The sequence below is a fragment of the Megascapheus bottae genome, chromosome 19 (assembly GCF_031878675.1).
Source record: "Megascapheus bottae isolate mThoBot1 chromosome 19, mThoBot2.hap1, whole genome shotgun sequence".
Classification (NCBI taxonomy): Eukaryota; Metazoa; Chordata; class Mammalia; order Rodentia; family Geomyidae; genus Megascapheus; species Megascapheus bottae.
In genome coordinates, this window is record NC_143527.1 from 46800084 (window position 1) to 46824763 (window position 24680).

Genomic DNA, 24680 nt, shown 5'->3' on the forward strand with positions numbered 1-24680 from the left:
TGTGGCCAGCTGCCCTGTGCTGCCTCAGATGTGCAGGCTATTGGCCTAGGGACAAATGCAAACAGCTTCACAAGTCAGGCAGAATCTTTTGTCTTAGAGTTACTGCTTATATGGGAGATTTGTTAAAATTCCTTACCCTCCTAATGAGCAAAAATAAAAATCCCGACCAAGACTTCAACAAAGTAGCAAGATGCCCACCGCATTGCATTCCCAGTGGGAAGTAGCACAGGGAGATGTGTGTAGATGTGGTCCTTGAGTTTCCCCTACATGGCAGTTACACTGTGCTCACCAGGAGCCAGCCAGGGTGGCATCTCTGGAAATGTAAGGGTTAAGAAACACTGCCATAAGTAGCCAAGCAATTGGAGACTGCTCATCTTCTGGGCAGAAAACACTGCAGGTGGTGAACTAAGAGATGACCTGTTGACAGCTAGGTGCTGCTGTTTAAACCACCAGAACCTCGAGGGAAAACTAAATTTGAAGACTCAAACCCAGACATCCCCACATTGATATTGTTAATAGATGTGTCTCAGTTTCTTCTGCCTATCAAAAACAAGCCCGTGTAGGTTACTACCCAGGATTCTATGACTAGAGGCCTTTCCTAGGAAATGGCTTCTTCAGGATGGATCCAAATGTTTGAACTTCAGTACAGGGCTATCAGAAACCTAGGGATAAACTGGTGATCTGAATGCTTCCTGATTGGTGAAATTGACCTGTATGGTTAATTCAGAAATTGGGACCTGTATCACCTACCATGTTGAGTCATCAAAGATGTACACTGGAAGATATTTTGTTTGTTTTCTATTTAGGGTGGAGGAGAAAAAATGGACTCAGAAGAAGCACTAATCTATGAGGAGGATTTAGATGAAGGAGATGGGATGGAAGGAGAGATGGAAGAAAGCGCAAAGTTAAAAATGTTCCGCAGGCTGGCCTCAGTTGCTTCCAAGCTTAAGGAATTTATTGGCAACATGATAACCACAGCAGGCAAAGTTGTGGTGACCATCTTACTGGGCTCCTCAGGTGAGTATGATCTTTACTAAGAATCTACTGAGAAAACAGGTTGGTCTGTAAAGGAATAATAAAAAGCATGGTTAACGCAAAGAAAAGCAGGAAACAATTCTATTCCAGGACACTGGAATAACACTGAAGCTTTTTAAAGCCACTCACATATACAAACCACCCATAGAGAGTTCCTTTCCTATTCATTTGTAGTTTTGGTGTTTGGGGATGTTTTCTCTATCAAATAATCTTTTTTTCCGTATCTAAGTCACTTCATTTTCTGTGTTTAGAGCAGAATAACAGCTCTTCTTCATCCTCTAAACCTTTGAATGGTGATCTGTTTCAATTAGTGATGTGAATGTACCCCTGACTAGTATATTGCAGAGGCATGTCTGTATACATGCAGTCATTTGAAATCTTAATTGAGTTCTCCAGGGTAAATTTCTTTTTCTTCTCAAGTTAGATAGCAGTCTTCCACCTCAGACACTTACTTCCTTTCAATTTTGGCCACCATTTACTTATTCCATAATAATATTGTCTCATTCTTTGCCCTCCTTCCATCCTGCTGCCCACTAGCACTCCAACTGTTTCCATTACAAAGACAAAAATAAGTCAATTGGCCAGGTGCCAGTGGCTCACACCTAGAATCCTAGCTACTGAGGAGGCTGAGATCTGAGGATCCCAGATCTAAGCTAGCCCCAGGAAAAATATCCATAATATCTTCTCTCCCATCAGCTCCCAAAAGGGAAGCTGTGGATCCAGTGATAGAATCTGAGTGAAAAAGCTAAGAGACAGTGCTCAGGTCCTGAGTTAAAGCCATATACTATCACATACCCAGGCCACATAAAATTAAATTAAATTAAATTAAAATAGCTGCTTCTTCATGGGGCAGGGCAAGGAAATAGGAAATTCCTCAAGGAATAACCCAATATTTCAATGAGGTAATCTTTCTAAATGGTCAAGAATATTTTAAAATATGTATAAAGAGTTGCCTGATCTTACATGTCCTCTTCTGGAGACCTTACCAGGTAGGACAAAGTTTTCATGAGACTTAAGCTGCCATCATGCATATTATTATAAGTCTTAGTCAACAGAAAAATATAAGGGATTCTAAAGAAAACAATGAAATGGATCTACATATGCTTCTGAAAGACTCCAGAAGAAAGAGGGAAACATTTGAATATAAATGTAAATTCTACAGATGTGAAAAATTGATCTTTTCAGCTCAACTACCATTGGGATAATTTCTTCAAGTGCTTTTTTTATTTTTTTTATTTTTTGCCAGTCCTGGGCTTGAGCTCAGGGCCTGAGCACTGTTCTTGGGCTTTTCTCAAGGCTAGCACTCTGCCTCTTGAGCCATAGCGCCACTTCCAGCCTTTTTCTATGTATGTGGTACCGAGGAATCGAACCTGGGTCTTCGTGCATGCTAGGCAAACACTCTACCACCAGGCCAAACTCCCGGCCTGATTCAAGTGCTTTTTTAGAGTACTTGTCAAATTACTATTTCATGTGTGACTTTTTTGCAATACATATAGCAATATTCTGTTTACATCGATAGATTGTGGTGAATATCTTGAAAACTGGAGTGATTATTTTCATATGTAGAAAGGAAAATGACATCACTTCCATCTGTACATCTGCTGAGTGAAAGATGAAGTTCTATGACTGTTCTCTGTTACCTGACTGTGTTTCTTTCTCCTTAGGCATGATGTTACCATCTTTGACATCAGCTGTCTACTTCTTTGTATTCCTGGGCTTGTGTACCTGGTGGTCCTGGTGCCGGACTTTTGACCCTTTGCTGTTCAGCTGTCTCTGCGTTCTGCTGGCAATTTTCACTGCTGGGCATCTGATTGGGCTTTATTTATATCAGTTCCAATTCTTTCAAGAAGCAGTTCCTCCCAATGACTACTACGCAAGGTAAGAGAAATTGCTCAGGCATTATAAGTTGAGGGAGTTTCCTCACCATGGCTTTTATGGTCTTGGTTAGGCCCTGTGAAATTTCAGGATGATTCTGAATGCCAATTGTTGGATTAAACCAAGATTTGGTGGGGTAGGGAAGCAATCTAGCATTTTATTTTTGTTGATTCTGGGTGACACAGGGTAGAAGCCAAAGAATTTCCTGGGATACCTAAGACCTAGGGTCTTAGCTGTCAAAGGATTTCCTAGAAGAAATCCTTATATGAAGAATAATCAGGGCATGTTTTAAGTATTCAGCTTTCACAGAAAGCTTTCACAGGCCAAAAAGATCATCATGAATTAAGCATTCAAAATAATAAAGAACTGATTATAAGAATTTAAAAACAAGCTAGGCACTGGGGGCTCATGCCTGTAATCCTAGCTACTCAGGAGACTGAGATCTGAGGATTGTAGTTCAAAGCCAGCCCATGAGATTCTTCTCTCGAATTAACCACTAGGAAACCAGAAATGGCACTGTGTCTAAAGTGGTAGAGCACTAGCCTTGAAGAGTTCAGGTATAATACCCAGGCCCAGAGTTCAAGCCTCAAACTGACCCCCCCCCCGAAAAAATGCATTAGAATCCAAGCATTTGGCCTAATGTGGGGGCAGGGCAAATCTAATTTTCCTCAGTAGAAAGGCAAGTAAGTATTATATCAACTTCTTACCATGGACATGGGAATTAGAGATAAAGAACCCAGAACTTTCAGTTTCTGAAACAATTCTAGGGCCTTTCTCCATTAGAAAGGGAAGAATTTGACAAGGAAATATCCAGAAAGGAAAAGTAGAAACAAAAAATTGCTATCTGTTCATCTTTAATGATTCTGACTACAGTCTGAGATTCTTACTTCAAGTGGGTCGAAAGCTGATTCCTGATATCAGAGTGTAACCACATTGATTATTTACTAAAGAAAAGTATCATAAGTTACAAAGATAGTTCAACAACATACTCAGTTGATCAACATTAACATTCCTAGCTAGATGCCTGTGGCTCATGCCTGTTTTCCGAGCTACTCAAGAGACTGAGACTTGAGAATCATGGTTTGATGCCAAGCCAGGAAGGAAAACCTGTGAAACTTTTAAATCCAATTAATCACCAAAAAGCTGAACATGTTGTTATGACTCAAGTAATAGGACAATAGCTTTGAGCAAAAAAGCTAAGAGATAATGCCTAGGGATAGCACCCAGGCCCTGAGTTCAAGCCTTAGGTCCAGCTTTGAATAGATAAATGAATAAATAAATAAATAACATTATCCAAAATGAGATGGCCTGATATTTCAGATTTTCTGAGCCTTGCAGCAAGCCTTTTGGTTCAACCTGTACTATATTGGGCATGCAAAGGATAGACGTAGCTAAAATGGCTCCATGGGAATGTGGATTTATGGTACATATATATAGAACATATAGAAAACAAAAGTGTGGCAGGGAGTGTGGCCTAGTGGTAGAGTGCTTGCCCAGCACGCACAAATACAAGGGTTTGATTCCTCAGTACCACATACAGAGAAAAAGCCACAAGAGGTGCAGTGACTCAAATGGTTGAGCATTAACCTTGAGCAGAATGTCCAAGGACAGTGCCCAGGCTCTGAGTTCAAGCCCCAGAACTGGCAAAAAAAAAGATTTATAGACAAAATGTGCTAAGAACTACACTAATTTAAAGGAGAAATCAATATCAACATTCAACACCAACACACATGTACAGTATGCCAGTATATTATATCATTAAAAGATGTTAGGAAGTTAGAGGAGTTTTCAGTGTTCAGTGGAGTTTAGGAAGTAGTATGCAAGTTTCTCAAGTGACTTAGTGGCAGGACAGGCAAATGTTGATGCTCTAGAAACTACTTAGGCACTTATTCACGAAGCCTCGGGATGTCTGCAACATTTAAATGATTTAACAACAATTATGACAGATCATGAAAGAAAGATAAAAACCACAAAATTATTTACATTAGGTCATCAGTAGAGGGTTTTCTATTGTCCTATTTGTCCTTTTCTGTCTATCAAAAAGTTCATAATTTAAAGTTGCAGAAAAGGAATCAAAATGTCAGGAAAGGCTGTGGAAATAAACATTGTTCCAGACTCCTGGTCTCCATCACTGAACGGTTCAGTGTATCTTGTCTTCCTATTCAGAAATGAGGAGACCATATTTGAAAAGAGCAGAATTGTTCATTTTCAGCTATACAAGTTTACATCCTTCTTTTAGCTGGTCCCAATATAGTTTGTATGCATGCTTTATGTCAGATTTGACTGTAAAAAAATTCTAATTTGTGGTTATGTCCATATAATGCTGGCAAATGATAGTCAAACAAATTCTAATACTATTTAAGTTCAGTTAAAATAAATGGTGACTTGAAAACTCAAAAAGTCATATTTAGTGTAATGAGAATAGCACATTATATATATACAGCAAAAGTGGAGAGGCTCTTTAATGGTGCATATTGTATAATATTTATTAGGCAGGAAGGAATAAATGCATATATAAATACATTTAAAGTAAGGACTTTCTTTAATAGTACAAATTGCATCATATTTATTATATTTAGGAAGGAATAGATCTAAATTTTAGTGCAGTTTTTTATTTGTGGTTTTGTGAAACACATAGAAAATATGTTTTGTACTATTGAAAGAACCAACTATTATAGGATAGCTTAATTGGAAATTTGCAAGTTCTCTTTTGGGCAATAGGGTGTGTGTGTGTGTGTGTGTGTGTGTGTGTGTGTGTGTGTGTGTGTGTGTGTGTGTGTGTGTGTGTGTGTGTGTGTGTGTGTGTGTGTGTGTGTGTGTGTGTGTGTGTGTGTGTGTGTGTGTGTGTAGCTTAGGATCTTTTCTGCCATCTAGGGGCAGCTAATGGGAAATACAACAACTATAATCATCCTAAAGCAGATCAAGCAAACTTTCTCAGTCCAGTGATTCAGACTTCGAAGGCTATAAGTCCGTCACAGGTGTTTCAAAGTGCAAGAACAGTGAAGACAAGATTTGAAGAATAATTAGAGATGTGTTTCAATGAAACTGTTTATGGACATCAACAGGAAAGGAAGAAGGAAAGAAGGGAGAGAGGGAGGGGAGGGAAGGAAGGGGAAAGAAAGAAAGAGGAGGAAAAATACTGTTTAAAAGATGTAACTCCACCTCCCAGACCTAAACACTGTTGATTTTAATATCTCTATTCTTCCTATGCACATATGGACATTTTCCAAAGCAGAGTTTGAATTCTACTGTACACCATGTTTTGTAATGTGGTACTGAATTTATTTTCCTCTGCCATGAACTGTTCTTCTAGAATATGTTTCTGGTAGGCTGCAATGTGTTGTATTGTGTGGCCACATTACCCTGCAGTCATCCCTGGGGTTTGACCAGCTAGATGAAATAAAACTCAGGATGAGCAAGCACCCTTTGCTTGACCCTTTGCTCTCTTAGTGTGAAGAGGCTCTCTGGGGCTGGGTGGTGCTTGACTCTGCTGGAGGAACTCGAGGTTCCCAAGGTTGGCGTTCATTTGGTGACTTTGGATGGCTTCAACCATGTGGGTGCTATGTGTGGCAATCTCAGGCCAGTTTGTCACACAGATCTGACATTTCCTTTCTTTCTAGGGTGACTTTTTCTTTAGCCCAGTGATCCCAAAATATTACATGTTTCCTTTCACATTTACCCAGACCATGGTGAAGTTTTTTCTGTCACATCTTTTATTCAGAAGAAGATATAGAAAAGATGCTAAGACCATGTTGAAGAGAACAAAGTTGACATAGAACTTTGACGTGATGTTGGATCAAGAAAGAAAGTATGTGTGCCGGCACTTGTAATCCTAGCTTCTCATGAGTCTGAGATCTGAGGATCAAGGTTCAAAGCCAGCCCCGACACAAAAGAACCTGAGACTCTTATTTTCAATTAACCCCTAGAAAACTGGAAGTGGGGGGATTGGCTCAAGGATAGAGCAGTAGCTTTGAGCTGAAGAGCTCAGAGACAACGTCCAGGCCCAGGGACATGATGGTAGCCTTGAGCTGAAGAGCTCAGGGGCTGTGCCCAGGCTGAGTTCAAGCCCCATAGCCCACCAAAAAAAAGAAGAAAGAAAGTATGTGAACTTCTTCCATTTTTGTACATAGGAGTGATAAGAATGCACTTTCTAAAACAAATTTCATTATTATGACAAGTGTACTTATGGGAACATTAAGACACTTATCCAGTGTTAAATTATTCTTGCAAAATTTGAGACAATTCAGTTTATTACAACCACAAAAAAATTAGTGCTCACAGTTTTTGGAGTAGATCCAGAAAAATAAAACTTCAAAATGAATCTACTTAATAGAAAAAAAATGAGCATGTATACCAGTGGAAATAACCTAATAGAAGGAGGTCATATTAAAAAAATGTCATTCTGGCAAGTTTTGTTAAGAAACATGGCAAACTAAAATTTTGCCTTAGCTAATGTATTTTCATGGAGAATTTCTGCAGGCAGTACAAACATATTCTGTTTGGAAAGATGAAGGAAGAATGATTTCACCAGCAAAATCTGTGCTAGATCATGGCTCAAATGGTATGGTGCCAGCCAAGCAAACAAGCTGAGTAATCATGCCACATTGTGTTTATGCAATAGAACTAGTTAAATGTCCAGATTTGTCCATTTATTTGGGTATAGATCCTTACCTGTTCCTGCCTGCAAGACTATCTGTCCAGCTATGTAATCTAGGAATACTGAACCACTTCTGTCCTATGGAGTCCTTGCAAAGACGGTATGCTGGGTAAGGGACAGGAGGTAAAGTGAAGAAGCCAGTGTGTACTGTGCTGTCATGAGTGTGTAGTTCCCATGGAGGGAACACACCTATCTGCAGTGATCCCTCTTCTGTATTCTCTGGTGACTCTACTAAGAGCCAATTCTAATAGCTTGGCAGCATACCTTTTACTGGTTTCCCTGTAAAGATGATACCTAAAGTAATTCTGAAGTGTATTCTTCTAAAAGCAGTGTTGGCATACAGTGAGCTTGTATTTGCTTTTTCGTATCCAAAGCAGGTAAGTGTGCTGGGCAGGGCAGGAGGCAGAAATAAATGATCGTCGTTTTCTTCATCATAACGTAGTTACTGTGGAAGAGCTGGTGCCAAATACTCACACAGGAGGATGGGATCCTGAGGATCTTTGTTTGAAGCCATCCTCTGCAGAAAAATCCTTGAGACTCCATCTACATATGACCAGCAAAAAGTTGGGCTGGAGGCCTGGCTCAAATAGCAGAGCACCAGCCGAGCAAGCTAAGCAGGCATGTAACTCTGAATTCAAATAACAGTATTGGCTGCATAGATGATAGATCCATAGAAATCAATGGATGGATAGAGATAGAGTGTAGATCGAAAATGGATGCTAGGTAGGAAGATAGATAGATAGATAGATAGATAGATAGATAGATAGATAGATAGATACTCTAAACCCATGTATTTATTTCTCTGACCTACTGATGAACACTTTGCATATAATAAATGCTGGAAGGCAGAGGTAACTTTAGATTGTCTCTCTTACTCAGTGGCTAGCTTTTATTCTGACCCCCAAATTTTAAGGAACGTCACTCCAAGGCTGAACTTGTTTATTTACTTTCCATTTGTTATTCTGTGGCTTTGTTCACCTTAAATTTTGAAAGTGGAGAATGAAGAAGTGGGAAGTGCTGGGAAAGATTCTCAGACTGTTCTCGTGAAAATAGCACTCATATTAAGTAAATATACAATAGCTGTCCTGTTACCCTTTTTTATTTGCTATTTCCATGAATCACAATGATTAGAAAATACATCCTGTGTAATGAAGGAAAAGTTTATGTTTATTTCAGAATTAAAATGATGTAAGCAAGAGAAACAGCAAAGCTTGGAACATCAGAGGATTTTGGTTCAAAGCCAAGCCAGGCAGAAAAGGCATTGAGACTTCATCTCCACTAACCCAGCAAAATCCTGGCTTGAAGGAGTAACCCAAATGGCATTTCTCATTATGTGACAGCGAGTTTTATGATCGAGAATGAACCAAAGAATGTTAAAGTTCAATGTCATTCATATATTTATGTGATCTGTGTGATAATAGTCATTTCTGGGTGAGAAGAAATAAAGGTCTTGGTGTAGGGTATCTCTCCAACTTCAGTACTTGGACTCTGAGTCCATTTGAACATGTACCACATCTTGTGATCAGTCACCCCTAAATGCATAACCACATATATGGTGTGGTACCAAAATCCTACCCAGCCATGACACCTTACCTTGGGCAGGCAACAACTGCTGCTTTTTACCAAGCCACAGGGTGTTTGCATGGATGTTTGAGTACCCTAGAATAGTCCTGTTTTGTCCTGCAAGTTCTTCTTAACCCTGTGATCAAGGGTCAAATGGTCCCCACTGTATTAATAGTAATAAATACTCTAGCTCAGGAATCTTGAATCTTAATTCCTAAGCATTGTACATATCAAAATCCTGCTTAAATACTCTGGCCTCATTCTGCTGGCTTGGTATGGAGTGACTTCACACTGAGCACAGCGTGATGGTTGGTGGCAAAGAGACTAGGCTATGGAGAAAGAGGTGATAGTGACTGGCAGGTGGCAATCACTTGCTATGTCTGAGACATGAGGAAGATCACAGTATAGTGAGTCCAGCAGGAAATCAAGGAGTTAGGAAGTGGGCAAGATTATTACCCTGATTACCATGCCTGCCTGGCATAGGGATGCATTTGTATGTGCGTGCTGATGAAAATCACAGACTATTGAAGGCATCAGACATTTTCAGGATTCACACACATGTCTCCTCAAATAATCCTAGCCTTATCTCCATTACACTGTCAGGGCCCTGCATGCACAATGAAGACCCCAGCCCAGCACCCCTCCCTTCACTAGAATGGTCCTTTCCTGCTTGCTTACTCATCTCACTGTTTTCTTTCCTCAAAATATTGCCTGGGCCCTTCTTTCTGGAACTTTCCCCTTCTGCTGTGCAGAACAAAAGTCCTCCTGGTAGAGGCAATCCCTTCTCAGCAAACACCTATCACTTGCTGAACGGTGTCCAGAGAATGTTTTTGGTGTATGGCCACCTAGCTAGGCCTGAATTCTACCAGTGGTCCTTACGGGCTTCTGAACACCCAGGATTTAACAGGATGACCCCACATTGGACACTGGGGAACTCTTGGATCAACCTTGTTTTCTCACCACATTTTCTAGTATTTTAGCTATGTGGACATCAACAGAATGTGAGATGTCAGTGTTCCAAAGGATCTGATGTGTCCATACTCACTGGATCCCACTCCCGTGCTCTGTGTCCCAGCCCCTGGTTACTCACCATCAAGTTCAGTTAAGAAACTAAACAAGGTGCATGGAGAAGGAGTGTGATTCCTTAGGGGTGGGGCTAGCTAATATTTTGTTTTAGCTTAAAAAAAAGAAATTAGGGGATAGGAGTTTGGCCTAGTGGTAGAGTGCTTGCCTACCATTCATGAAGCCCTGGGTTCAATTCCTTGGTACCATATACATAGAAAAAGCCGGAAGTGGTGCTGTGGCTCAAGTGGTAGAGCTCTAGCCTTGAGAAAGTCCAAGGACAGAGAAGTTAGTAATGGTTTAAACCAAGCATTATAGCTATGTCTGTAATCCCAGCACTGGAGAGTAGATGCAGTGGGATCATGAATTTGAGGTTAGTTTGGCCAGACCTTGTCTCCACAAAAGAAAAAAAAATATTATTATTATTATTATTGCCAGTCCTGGGGCTTGAACAGAGGACCTAAGCACTGTCCCTGAGCTTCTTTTGCTCAAAGCTAGCACTGTTGGCTACAGTCAGTATAGTTAAAGAATAAATAGGTTTGATATTTGACAAAATAGATTTGAGATCATAATCAGTATATTCTTCTTGGGACACCCGGAGGTCTTTTCTAATCTGGGGCCTGCATGGCTGGCATGGGAAGCCACGGGGTTGCAGAGTGATGTGCTGTGCTGGGCAGTAGATGGGATAAATAGCACAGGTTTCTCAGTGCCTACTTGTAGGATATAACCGAAAAATGTTGAGTTCATTTTCCTTCTGCCACTGGAGTGTGTATATAAACTCTTCATGGTGTGATTTTTTTTATTAAATTTCCCTCTTTGAAGGTTAATATATAATATGTTCTTCAATTCTGATGGAGTTCCAACTTACATAGCATTCATGGCTTCAGAAAACCCAACGCAAACACAACAAAGCAAACCTCTTTTATTTTGTACCTTTTCTTAGCGTTTACTATTATCTTTTTATCACCGATCCAAAATTAATCTCTCTTAGTCCTGTATCTGGGAAAACTTAATTCTATTATTCTTAGTTTTTAATTCTAGATTTAGTTTGATTATTTTTAATGTTTTTCTTAGTATTATTTCTAGAAAACACAATTCAGTCGTTTACCAACATTAAGTTGAAGTTATAAGTATGTATGTATGTCCATACATAAATGGATTAAATGTAAGAGTAGCTTTTCTATGAATTGCCATATTAAGTGATTTAATGTTTATGAAATAGTGCCTATAGACAGTAAAAACTTTAAAAAGGTATTTGGAGCTTTAAGTTTGTTAAACAAGTTATCCTGAGTGCAAAGTGTTTGGCATTTGACTAGAAATTTAATCATAATATGTAAAAGAATATATCACCTATTTGGGCTTCAGGCAATTTAAGTTTGAGTGCAATTATCTAACTTAGAAATTGCTATCACTTTTGTGTCAGTTATTTTGTATGAGGCTTTTGTTGGTGACATATGTTTTAATTCTCTCCAATAATACCCACGTGTGTATGTGTGTGTCTCCTGGGGCTTGAACTCAGGGCCTGGGCATGTTCCCAGAGTTTTTGTGCTAAAGGATGGTCCTCTAAAACTTGAATCACGGGTCCACTTAAGGCTTTTTCTTTTTGATGTTTAATTGGAGAAAAGAATCTCATAAATTATTCCTACCTAGGCTAGTTGTTTTTTTTTTGCCAGTCGTGGGACTTGAACTCAGGGCGTGAGCACTGTCCTTGAACTTTTCTCAAGGCTGGAGCTCTACCACTTAAGCCACAGCACCACTTCCAGCACTTTTTCTATGTATGTGGTACCGAGGAATCAAACCCGGGTCTTCATGCATGCTAGGCAAGCACTCTATTAGTAGGTCAAACTCCCGGCCCATACTTACACAAGTTTTGAACCATGATCCTCAGATCTCAGACTCCTGAGTAGCTAAGATTACAGACACAAGCCACCAGTGTCTAGAACCAGGTTAACTTTGCTTTTTTTTGGTGCTAGTACTGAGGCTTGAACTCACTGTCCTGTCCGTGAGCAATTTTACTCTAGGCAGCCCTCTTCCACTTCAGCCAAAGCTTTATGTCCAGCTTTTTGGTAGTTAATAAGAGTCTTATGGACTTTCATGCCAGGCTGGCTTTAGCCATGATCCTCCAATCTCAGTCTCCTGAGTAGCTGCATTGCACAAGTTGGCCACCTGCACCCACATATTAATTTTTAAACCCATTTTTTGTGTGAGGAAACTCTCAGACTTACAAAAGTTATAAAATGCATCCTAAGTGGGTTCATTTAATAACTATACTCTCCATGAAACAAAAGACCCAATTTATAATGTTTCTACTATCTTCCTTGAATATTTATGACAATCCCTTTACCAGGTTACTGACACCTTAGAAGCCACCCAGCCTTTGCATATTGCCACAGGAAGGCCTAGGCACTCAGTCATTTACATCCATTTTGAAATACATTAGCAGGCAGCCTAGCAAGCCAGACCTATTGGGTATGGAGTTGGCTGATTTCTCCAGATGAACAATTTCAGGATCCAGGCCAGTATATGAAAAATTAACTCTAAAGAGATTGTTTGAGAAAGAGTATTTTAGAACCAAACAATTATTTAACTATCAGACTTTAACAGAATGTGGGATCATCTTGTTTGTGAAAGTTAAGATCTTCCTTCATCTGAGTTCTGGAGTTTAATTGATTGCAGCAACACCTCATTAATTTTTCAGTTTGATTGTAGATAAGCCAATTGGGCTGCTTCCTAAGATATTTTAAGGATAAATATACAGAGACATATTGTCTGATGACTGCTGGGATTGTTGAAATTGTGAATGTCATTTGTGCAGTAACTTCTGCTTGTTAGTTCCAAGTAACCATGACTCAGTAATAAGAGATTTTCTTTGAGCATTAAGCCTAAGATGTTTTCATTTCTCTCCTCTGAAGAAACTTTCTGCTAAGAGACTTTTGGCAAATGTTTCCATAAACTTGCTAGTTATTCATTATTGATCACATTAGCTTGGTGTTTTCTTAAAAGCTTTCATGAGATATAGTTGATAGGAAATCAACTGGATACAACTGAAGGGTACATTTTCCTAAATTTTGACAGAAACACACTGGCAACACCGTTGCCCCAGTCAATGAGGCACACATAACGCACACTTACCCATCTGATCTAAAGATTTCCTTGTGGCTTTATGGGATTTCTCCATTGCGCATCTTGCCTCCCTCTATAAACCAGTAACCACTGGTCTGCTTTCTGTAACTAGATGACTTGAGATTTTTAGGATCTCTTAGAAACAGAAGCATGCAGAATGCCAAACATGGAGGCATGAGGTACTTCACTGAGCCTGGTCTAGTGACTGACACTCACCTGTGGTTAACCAAGAGTTCCATCTCCCTTGCATTCTCATTCACTTGTGGTAAAGTGAATTCTAGGCATTTTAACAAGTGTGTACTGGGTTTCATTTGCTTTTCCCTAATGATGCAAAAGGCTGAGAATCCAGGAGCTGATTTCATAATCGTATTTCTTTAGATGAAGCCTAACAAAATATTTGCCACTACAAAAGTTAGATCTGTTTGTTTTCTTGGTATTGAGTTTGGAGGAAACAACTGGGATTCCTGTTATTTGCCAAGTCATTATTTTGCTATGATCTCCCCAGTCTGGGAAGTGTTTCACATACTGGTGGCTGTGCTAGAGCAATACTCTCATTTTGATAATGGCTACATGGCCAAATTGTTATTTTATCAATCATTCTTTCAATGTGGCATTTAAGAAATCATTTCCAAACTCTAATTCACAAATTTGATTTTTTCTAGAAATTGTATAGAGTATTTTGCTTGTGATGTCATTTCAGAATATTCCTTCAAAATTGACTGTTTATCAGAGTATTACCTTATATATTTCTTTTTTCTTTTTGCCAGTCCTGAGTCTTAAACTCAGGGCTTGGGCACTATCCTTGAGCTTTCTCACTTTATAAGGGTTAATGCTCTACCACTTGAGCCACAGCACCACTTCCAGTTTTTTCTGTGTATGTGATACCAAGGAATCAACCCTGGGCTTCGTGCATGTTAGGCAAGCACTCTACTGTTAGGCCACACTCCCAGCCCTATAACTGTAATTTTTAATGGGGATATGTTTAAATAAAATGCAGTTCTTTAAGTATGTCAAGACATTTAGATTCCTAGTTTATGTTTCACCCTAGATTTATTAGGTTATACAGTTATGGAAGGTTAGAAGATAAAAATATAAACAACAAGCATATTTTTATGTACTAGGGACAAATAGTAGTGCTACAAAATAGAAGGGAGTCAATAATTTTACATAGCTCATGGTTATGTGTATGTGTGTGTGTGTGTGTGTGTGTGTGTCTGTGTGTGTGTGTGTGTGTGTGTGTTACTAAAGGAAGACTGTTGTTTTGGGTTAACAGATCAGAACAAGTCCAAATTAAGATCCACAAATTAATCCACAAAGCTGGAGGGAGGCCCCCGCCCAACAAGGATAACTTTCATAGGAAGGTACCAGTCCTGGTTGTATTGACAGCTACCTTTTCTGGGACCCCTATCTGGTGTAATACTTGTGGTATAATATTTGGCCCCTGCATTCTCATTTTGTTTCTTAAGCTTACATCTTCTGGAGTCCATACAGCTCAAAAGGCCATTAGAATCAGGAACCTCCTCACCACTGTCCTCCAGAATTTTCACTCTAGAAGGTTGGTAGGGGGTCTTTCTTGTTTTGTAGGTTCCACATTGTTTTCTAAAGAAAGTATGTTACCCACAAATACTGTTTACCTTCATTGGTTTCCATTTGGATGCCTTCTTTTTCTTGTCTTTTCACACTTGCTGTGAACTTCTTAAAATGTGTTTAGTAGGTTGATAAAAAATTACCATCTATTCCCAGTTTATAAATATATAATTAAACAGATACAAGGTCGTAGGCACATGCATACTACTGTATTAACTGAGTTATGGTATTTGTATTGGAGAATTCAAATGATGTAACGCCTTAAATAACTAACTCTCAGTGTAACGAAATCAAATACCAGGAATCTGATACTGAACATATGTGTGGAGAGGTAAAGGGAGATGGTAATGAATGAAAAGAATGAAGGGGTAGAATTCAGTCATAATAATCAATCTGGATCCCATGAAACTAGGAAAACTGAGAGTGGGTTTGGGAAGGATAGAGGAGCATAATGAAAGGAGTGGCACTGATCAAAATACATTGTGCTTCTAAAGTGACATGTTGAATTATAACCCTCGTGTACAGCTACTTAATAATAATGAACACAAAATTTGAAAAATAAATGAAAGATCAGACAACAACAAAAGAGTGACTGTAGCAGAAGACATTACTAAATGGTCTAACTTGTCCACTGAAATCACAGTAGTGCATACAATACCTCCTGTACTAGGTACAAAGTTATCCTTTGGACTGGATGCTGTATAAAGCAGTATTCTGCAAATCTAGCATAAAACACAATAACTGCCAATTGGCAAATCCCTGAGACATACATATGCCCCTAGAAACTTCAAAGGCATGATGCAGAGCCCAGGAGACTCAATGCAAAGTTTTCCCAAGTCTGAAAAAACAGCATAGTGTAAAATTTGACAGATTACAGTTTCTCACACAGAGAAAAAAAATAAGTATCCATAGTTTTTGGCATGGAAACATGTTTAAAGCCAGAGTAAGAAAGTAATGAAAAGCATAGTTAAACATTGGCTGTTTTCCCTATGACATAATCCATGCAAGGAGATGGGGAAGGGAGGACTTAGAAGCCAAAATTGAAAAAAAAGAAAAAAACTAATGTATAAGAGGCTGTGTTACACTGAGATTGGTGGGATGCCATGAGAACTAGAGTGATCTTGCTGGAAAGAGTTCTTAGAATTAAGTCTTGTTCCCACAGAGAAATACTTCTAACATGGAGGAGAAATTGTACAGTAGTTGGAAATACAGAAATTGCTTTCTGTAGATAACTGATAGTCTGCACGTATTCCTCTTGTGTGCACATTAATCCTACTGGGCTCTCTTCCCCTCACCCCACTGCCCAGCCATTGGAATCTAGACCCTTTGGGTTGCACTATAAAACTTTGGAATTGGGAAGAGATTTTGACTCTTTTTTTCAATAGCCCTGATGGCCCCAGGACTGTAGAGGCAAAGCCTTGTGCCAGGCAGTGACGATGGTCTGTCCTACTCACTGTCTATTCCCTTAGCAATCACTCCAGCTTTTGAAGGGTGATGGTGCTCCCTGAAGCAAACAGATCTGAATTATCAAAAAGATCCTCAAGACATTCTGCTTCACCCAGAGGGAAATTCTCTTCTCTCATCAAAGATTGCTGAACCCAAAGTCTCTCTATGTGCTAGTCTTGGAAAATTGCAACAGCAATAATATTATGTCATTTATAGATGAAGAGATGGACCAAGAAAAAAAATTATGCTAAGTAAAGTAAGTTAGTCTCAGAGAGACAAAGGTACCTCCAGTAAGTTTCATCCCTGTCATAAGCCAAGTTCATGCATGAATCATCTGTAACAATCACAATGATAATAAACAGAAAATCTAGAACAACTATTTTGTGCCAGATTATGAGATATTACTTTATATGCATGAAGCAGAGACCCAGTTTTTAAACCCCAATCTCCAAATCCAGAAGTTCCAAGTTAGGTTTGTCCCTATGTGCCAAATAAAGAGACAAAGGACTGAGATGGGAGATTATCTGCACTCGTGGGAAGACAACACTTCAGTACATCTTTAGCTGACTTCAGAGGTATAGATATTGGCTTTAAATTAAATAAGGATGCAAGAGATGAGAAATAAGCAGAGTTAACAGAGTGGCAAATTGAAGGAACGGCTTTGTTGCCTATTAGCTCAGTCCTGACCATTGGAGGAGTTCTGAAAAATTATTGACACTTTATTGCCAGAACAGAACAGGAATAAAATAGTCTCCTGAATTTGGGGGTGTTTGCTTTAAGATAATAATAAAAAAGCATTACTTGTTTGTGAGGTACTTTGCTTCTTACACCAAATTGTTTTGGGGCTTTCCTGGACCCATGGAGATTGCACAGTTGACTGCAGTAAAGTATAGCTCAGATCAAGGGACACAAATACAAAGTTGAGGGACTTTTAGTTAACTCACAGGACACAGCAAAGTATCTTACAATGATACATCCCATCACAATCTAGTAATTAACAACAGAGTAATGAATTAGCAATGGGACAGCAGGAAATAGTTTTCAAGCAGTCTAATTTATAGTTCTAGCTTTTTTGTTCAATATAATTGGTGTCCTTGAACAGGCCATGGTTTGTCTAAACAAAAATAGCAGAGGGCTTCAAGCAGATGTGAAAACCAGGCAGAAGAGGCCAGTGATAGCTAAGATTCTTTTCGGCTCAAAACCATGTATGATTTCATATAGATCTGCAAGCCTTAAAACAAGTCACCAGAAAGCTTGGAATAATGGGATTGTTTGCTTTTGTTACTACTCTTTACTAAGATTTAGTGTAAAAAAAAACTTCAGCAATAACCAATGCAAAGAAAAAGTTATTACCTGCCATGAATCTAAAATGTGGAAAAGGGAAAAGTGTGTCCAGAGAGAAATGACGTCTTGCAGAGGATTTTTTACTTACTTTTGTGATGTTGATTAGTGCAATCCAGTGATGGGGAGAACCATCACAAACTAATTACAAAAGTAAAAGTTGCCTTATAAATTCCAATAGGATAAATGGAGCATAAATGACAATGGTTTATTTGCAGTCGTTTATGTCACTTTCTTACATTAGTTACACTACAAAACAAGAGAATGTTTTAAACTTCTTAGTAATGGAGCATTTTAGTTTGTTTCAGTACTGGGACTTGAACTTGGGATCTGGATGTTGTCCCTTAGCTTTTTCACTCAAGGGTAGCATTCTACCAGTTGAGCTACACCTCCATTTATGGCTTTTTCAGTGGTTAATTAGACATGACAGCCTCATGGACTTTCCTAGCTAGGCTAGCTTTGATTTGTGATCCTTAGATCTCAGCCTCCTGAGTAGTAGGATTACAGGTATTAGTTGCCAGCACCTAGCAGCAGTGGAGCGTTTGCTGAGATCCTGTTAAGTCAGATTTCATTTTAGTGAGAATTCCCAGGAATAAAAATGATCAATGTGGGAAGTGGGTGAGAAGTTTAATTATGTAGCTAAGTTTAACCATGGGCAATTGCCAGCACCACATTATGTGCGTATTTTGATGAAATGAAAACACAAAAAAAACTACGAGAAAGATAAAGAGCAGGTATCTGGAAGGTGTCACTGTCTTCAGAGGAAGATTTATTTTGTCCTGAACAACAAGTACGCTTGAGTGGCTTCTTGCTCAATATTCTAAATCTAGAGTGTCTGTTTCTTTTCTGCTTGTCTTCTTCCTCCTTACCTAAGAGGCAGAGGTCATTCTTGTGGCCTCCAGTCTGAGAAAGCTGCTGAGCCCAGCTGGGAACAGCACTGTGAGGTGCTCACTAGAGCAAACAGCTGCTTCTCCCTGCTCCTGAGGCCGACTTGTCCAAGCAGTGTTTGCAGCAGTGTTTGCAGGGTATGGTGGGATTTCACATCTGGCTTTCCATAAGACTATCTCTCTGTTGTGTCCACATACAGTAGAGAAGGGAAAGGGACACTTCAGGAGATACTGGTCATTACCAGGAGGACTTTTTCCCCTCATGAGTCAGTCATCCTTCAAAGGCAGACCTCTAAATACTCTCACAGAACTCTGATGCTTCCTTTAGGCTTTGGGGAGACAAGCCTCTAACAATGGCTGGTGACAGTTCGCTTGTGAAGGGAAAGCAGCCATCCTTTGGCATCCTTCAGCTCCTCCATGGCCACGCCTCTACTTCATCCTAGAGTCCTCTACTCCTCACTCAGCCATTCTTTCTCTTCCTTCCTTATAGATCCCTCCACACCCTCCCACAGCCAGACGCCATGTCTTCTCCCAGTCATCTTTCCACATGGTCGCTCAGCCATTTCTTTCCATTCTGCATTAGTCATCCCTCCATGTTCTCACTCAGCCATCGTCCATATCTTCCCTCAGGCATCCTTCTACATTGTCCCTCAGTCATTCCTCCATGTCCTCCCCCCACATTTACCTGTGCCAAGCAGACCTAGTGTATCTCCTATTCCTTCTTGTAAAGTTTTCAGGGTATATCTGCTTTAACTCAAGGTCTTTGATCCATCTGGAATTGCTTCGGGTGCAGGGTGACATATAACTTCAGTTTTCTACACGTTTTAGTTTTCACAGTAGTGGTCCTTTCTACGTTTGGTTAAGTTAATTTCTAAGTATTTTATTTTTTGAGGTTATTTACTAGAAATGGAGTTTCCTGATTTCAGTATCACTCTTCTCATTGGTGGCCTACAGAAAGACCACTAATATTTGTGGGTTGATTTTATAACCCACACAGAATGGGAGAAATCTTCACTAGCTGTACATCAGACAAGGGACTCATATCCAAAATTCACTTAGAGCTTAAAAAAATTAACCCCCACCCCAAAAGTAAGCCCTGAAAAGCACAACAATCCAACAAATAAATGGGCTAAAGACCTAAAGAGAGACTTCTCAGAGGAATTAAAAAAGAATGACTAATAGACACATGAAGACTTCACTGGCCATAAAAAATGGAAATCAAAACAACAGTGAGATTCTCCCTCACTCCAGTTAGAATGGCCATTATCAGGAAAACTAACAATAACAAATGCTGGTGGGGATGTGGCCAAAAAGGAACCATTTTACACTGTTGGTGGGAATGTAACTTTGTGGAGCCACTCTGGAAAATAGCATGGAGGTTCCCAAAAGACTGTGATCCAGCAATCCCACTCCTGGGCATTTATCCAGTGGAACACAAATGAGGCCAAACTAAAACCACCAGCACAACTATGTTTATTGTAGCACCGTTTATCATAGCCTAGATACAAAATCAACTTAAATGTCCCTCAGTGAATGAATAGATCAAGAAAATGTGATATATATACATATATACACACACATATATATATGCATATATATAATGGAATTCTACTCACCCATTAGAAAGAATGATAGTGGACCACTTGTAAGGAAATGGAAGGACTTGAAAAATATTACATTAAGCAAAGTAAGCCAGAACCAAAAAAACATAGGCTTCTTGATTTCCCTCATTTGTTGTAACTAGAATGTGCCTTTACTACAGGTAAACACATTGAATGACCAAAACAAACAAATAAAAACACAATATGATAAATTATATTGGACCCTGTCATTAGCCATAGGAAGCCATGCATAGGAGTAGTGAGACAAGGCTTAATAGCTATGGACAGATAATATATTAAACAATATTCTATGAAATGAACTCCAAAGAAGGAAACAAGAGATACTCTTTAGATGCCATTGCTGCCATTTTTGCTTTTTTTTTCTTTTGTATTGTTTGTTACTTTCTTTGTATTTGGGAGGGTAAGAGAGAGTACATGAATTGTAGAAGAAGGATGAACAAATACAACAGTGATACTCACCAGACACTATGCAAAAATTAAACTGGATATATCCTGAGTGAGAATGGGAGGGGAAGAATGGGAGAGAGCAATGGAAGGGGAAAATAGTTTAAAAAGATTGTACTGACTTAGGTAACTGTAGATCTGTATAACTGTAACAGTTCTATATAACAACTACACAAAACAATAAAAATTAAGAACAATGACCCTCGTTGCTTCTTCAGTCATCTGTTTGCCCTTCTAGGAACTCTTCCTTCCTTTAATTCTCCATGTGAAAGAAATAATCTGGAGGGAACAAAGATGCTTCCACCTCTGTTTATATTGTATTTGTCCAGCACAGTTTGGCATCTAGCATTAAGACTATCTGTTCTTTTCAATCAGTGGGTGGGGCCCAGAGGGAAAGTTTGAAAATTGCTTTTCCCTGCCCTCCACCCAGGTTCAGGCCATAGACATTCTGGTATAGGGACCTAGAACTGGCATTTCTAGGCTTCTGCAGGAAATCTGAAAATTCCACTTTGGAAAGGCTGAGTCACATGCTCTTTGTGAAGTGAAGAGATAGAAACTATAATATAAACTCTGATCTTAGATGTTAGAGAATGCTGGTAACTCTTAGCTACACATGGGTGTGTTCAGCTCAACTCAACAGGAACAGGGTGGCAAAAACATGAACATCCCCAGGAATGTGAGGGCCAGACCTCCACTCTGGAAAGTGAGGAGCAAGAGAGCAGAGGCTCTGTAGGGACAGTCTTTGGTGGTGGTATTGTATTGGGTTCCTTTTGATTTTGCCAAATAAAGAATTATGAGAGAGGGAAAGTTGGAGCAGAAGCAAAATTTATTCAGAAATGAGAATTAAGGTGCCAGGGAAGTTGTGGAAAGCTTCTTGACTACTGTTAGTTTGGTTAAAGCCCTCAGTTAGGACTCTCACTGGGAGATTCGCCTGAAGGTCAATTTAAGGGATCCTGTTACCTTATATGGTTTCTAACTGCCCCAATGGAGTGCCATTTCAAGGTAAAGTTGGGTGGGGGGAGGTAGATTATTTACTGCCAGCACCAAATGGTCTTGCTACTCTTACTGCCTGTACCAAGTAGGCCTAATGATGACCTCTCTGGGAAAGGTACCTGTCAGATGCTGGGAAACGAGCATAAGCTATGTAAAAAAGAGGCCTGTTGGACTTACAGGTCCCCTAAACCCTACAATAATTCCACCATCCACACAGAACTCATTTTCCCTGTGGTAATTATTGTCTTCTACTCCAAGTATCTCCAGCATCATTTAGGAATCAGTGGAAGGAAAAGGTGAACTTCTTAAGCAGGCAAGTAGAATACCTCAAACTTTCCACCCATTTTGTTAAAATAGAAAACCCTGCAGGGGGTTCAGGTTCTTTTTTGGAAAAATTTCATTGTCTAATATCCAGTTTCATTTGTGGGTTGTACAGACAATCAACATTAAATGTAAAAACTAGGGACTTTTTTCCACTATTACAAATACTTTAAGATGGGAACAAGTTTATATCAAATAATATTTCAATATCCAGCCTCAGATGATTAAAGTTGAAGCCCAATGATAGCTATTACTAGTTTTATGGTTATTAAATGCCATCATACTGTTTAGAATTTGTCTAGGGTTATTCAGTGCTAACTTTACCTTGGGTAGTGAATTTTTTAACCAGGAAAAGTAGCTTATTGCCAGCATTGGTTGACAAGGCCACCTCTACAACGGGAAAGGGAGAAATGGTGCCTCTCCCTATTTGGGGGCACCCATACAACATAGAGGCCAAAGGTAGGAGGTGCTCTGTGTGCACAGTTATGCAGAGAGTGTGGGGACCTATCCCGGGAGAGTTCTAGGCAGGGTGGAGTTCTGGTCTGTGTGGAAGGTATTCTGCTGAGGCAGCTGGGGGTAAGAGACATAGCTGCCCCAGGAAGGGAAGTGGGAGGTGCAGAGGATCTGAGGTAGAGAACATGCTAACACTCCCCCCTTTGTTGTTTAATAAGTAAGGATACAGGTCAAGGAGTATGGGCAGAGGTCATTTCTTCTGAGGCTACTTCCTACTGTCAATGGGCGCAGTATTCAAGGGACCCTGATTTGTTGTTCAATTGAGTACCGTCCAAGAAAATTGACAGGTTGGTAAAAGTCTTCATCTTTTCCATGACAATATTTTACTAGAAGGCAAAAACTTGCTGTTAGTGGACCCAAGGAATACATAAGCAAGGGTATGATTCATACTCTAAAGAGGCTATCGAAGACCTGAGATTGCCTTCTTGATCGTAGCATGGTACCTGACTCCCCCCTATTCTATAGGGATACTTTATCTTATGATCACAGGAGCCTGAGTAGGAGGTAGCAGAAATATTTAAAGATATCAGAGGCAATGGCATCATGGACTTTTCGGGGGCACTTTCTGCTAATGTGGGGGCATCAAGGAGTCAATGGGGCTGGGGTCTTTAGAGTCTAGGTCTGCACTGGGCAGGGCAGGGCAGTGCAAGTGAAGCCCCTATTTGCCTTTAGTAATAGGGTGGCCTTGACTTGTTCCCAGGTGGTATCCTGAGTAATGGTTGTTATCCTGTCAAAAGAAACTTTTGTAAAGGTGAGATCAGGCAAAAGGCTGACGGGGTGGCAGGACCAGTTAACATCAATGATACTAGAGAACATAGCCTGGCCACAAGACAGAAAAGTTAGCATGGACCCAGTTGTCGCTCATTATAGTGAAGGAGGAATTTCCATATTACTGGACTGGGGGCAGGAAGAGAATGTCTGGGGTTTTTGGCATTTAGGTAAAGGCGAACATAGTGGACTGGTTGAGAATAACCAGTCTGAGACTAGAGTTGGATTGGTGTGGTGAAGGGTCCAACAGGAAGCCTTGGTAGACGTTCAGATTGTAGATGTCTGGATTATAGACTATGTATAGAGACCCAGAAAGCCACCAAGGCTAACTGTACTCAGTCTAAGACTTACTATAAATACAAATAGCAGGTAAAAATGGCAAGAATGTAAGTTGCTATCCAGTCATGGACCTTAGATGGGCAATCTTATTAACTATTTCTCTTGAGCTACTGCTCTGATTAATTTTCAAAGGATGAGAATGGAGTGACTCCATTTAGAATGTGACACCATCTCCTCATACTCCTCTTCAGGGTTCCTTGTTTTCAAGACTGGCTTTGTCCTGGGAATTCAGGTGCTCATTGCTATCGTGCGTCTCAGCTGGCCTTACTTTCACCAGATTTGAACACAAGGACTGGTTGCTGTCCCTGAGCACTTCTGATCCAGGCTAGCACTCTGCTACTTTTGAGCAACAGCATCATTTCCAGTATTTAGCTGGTTAATTAGAGATAAGAACCAGGCTTCTAGCAGTCCTCAGATCAAAGGAGTCTGCTACAAAAAATATATATACTTTCAATAAAAGCTACAACAAGGAGACTAAAATAAGAAGTTGAGCTTTTCTATAACTTTAGACTTGACGAATAAGGTTTATTATTTTTCTTGTGGGTCTGGCTAAATACTGCAGAGGGTAAAACTCATTGGATATAATGAGAATTTTAAATCTGTTTAGCTGAATATAGCACTTTAAAATAAAAACTTGAAATAAACCAATGGCATACACACTCGGAAAACACACATTAAAACTTGACAAACTCAATAGTATATTTGAACCTTTTGAGATTTGTAAGACAATTTTTTACTTTCCAAATCATTTTTTATCCAAAGGAAAACATTTTTGTCTTCTCACTTCCTTTCCCAAGGCCCTTTTCCTCATTTTTTACATTTACTTATTGGTTTTTTCCATAATTTGTGTTTTAAATTAACTCTTAGACACATTTGCTTGCACCCAAATCTGATGAGATTCTTTTTGGTTTATATTTAAAACTTTCCTCTTTTTTTCCCTTTGACCTGCGCCAAGGCAATTAACTGTGACTCCAACCACAGTTAGGCTGTAGAGGCAGAGTAGTTTGTCAGACTGTGGCTCACATTACAGCTTTTATTGATAACAATTTCCCATTTAACAAGCAGCGCATTTGATAATCGACTCCTTTAACACAGGGTATACAT

General features: G+C 39.6%; 1 protein-coding gene across 1 annotated transcript in view; it reads left to right on the plus strand.

Annotated features, from left to right (window-relative positions):
* The window catches only part of Piezo2 (piezo type mechanosensitive ion channel component 2), a 367270-nt gene that overhangs the window by 212011 nt on the left and 130579 nt on the right, over positions 1 to 24680 (plus strand). The window contains exons 6-7 of the mRNA XM_090353510.1: positions 807 to 1017; positions 2700 to 2913. Of these exons, the coding sequence (XP_090209636.1) occupies positions 807 to 1017; positions 2700 to 2913 (425 nt within the window). The remainder of the gene's footprint in view (positions 1 to 806; positions 1018 to 2699; positions 2914 to 24680) is intronic.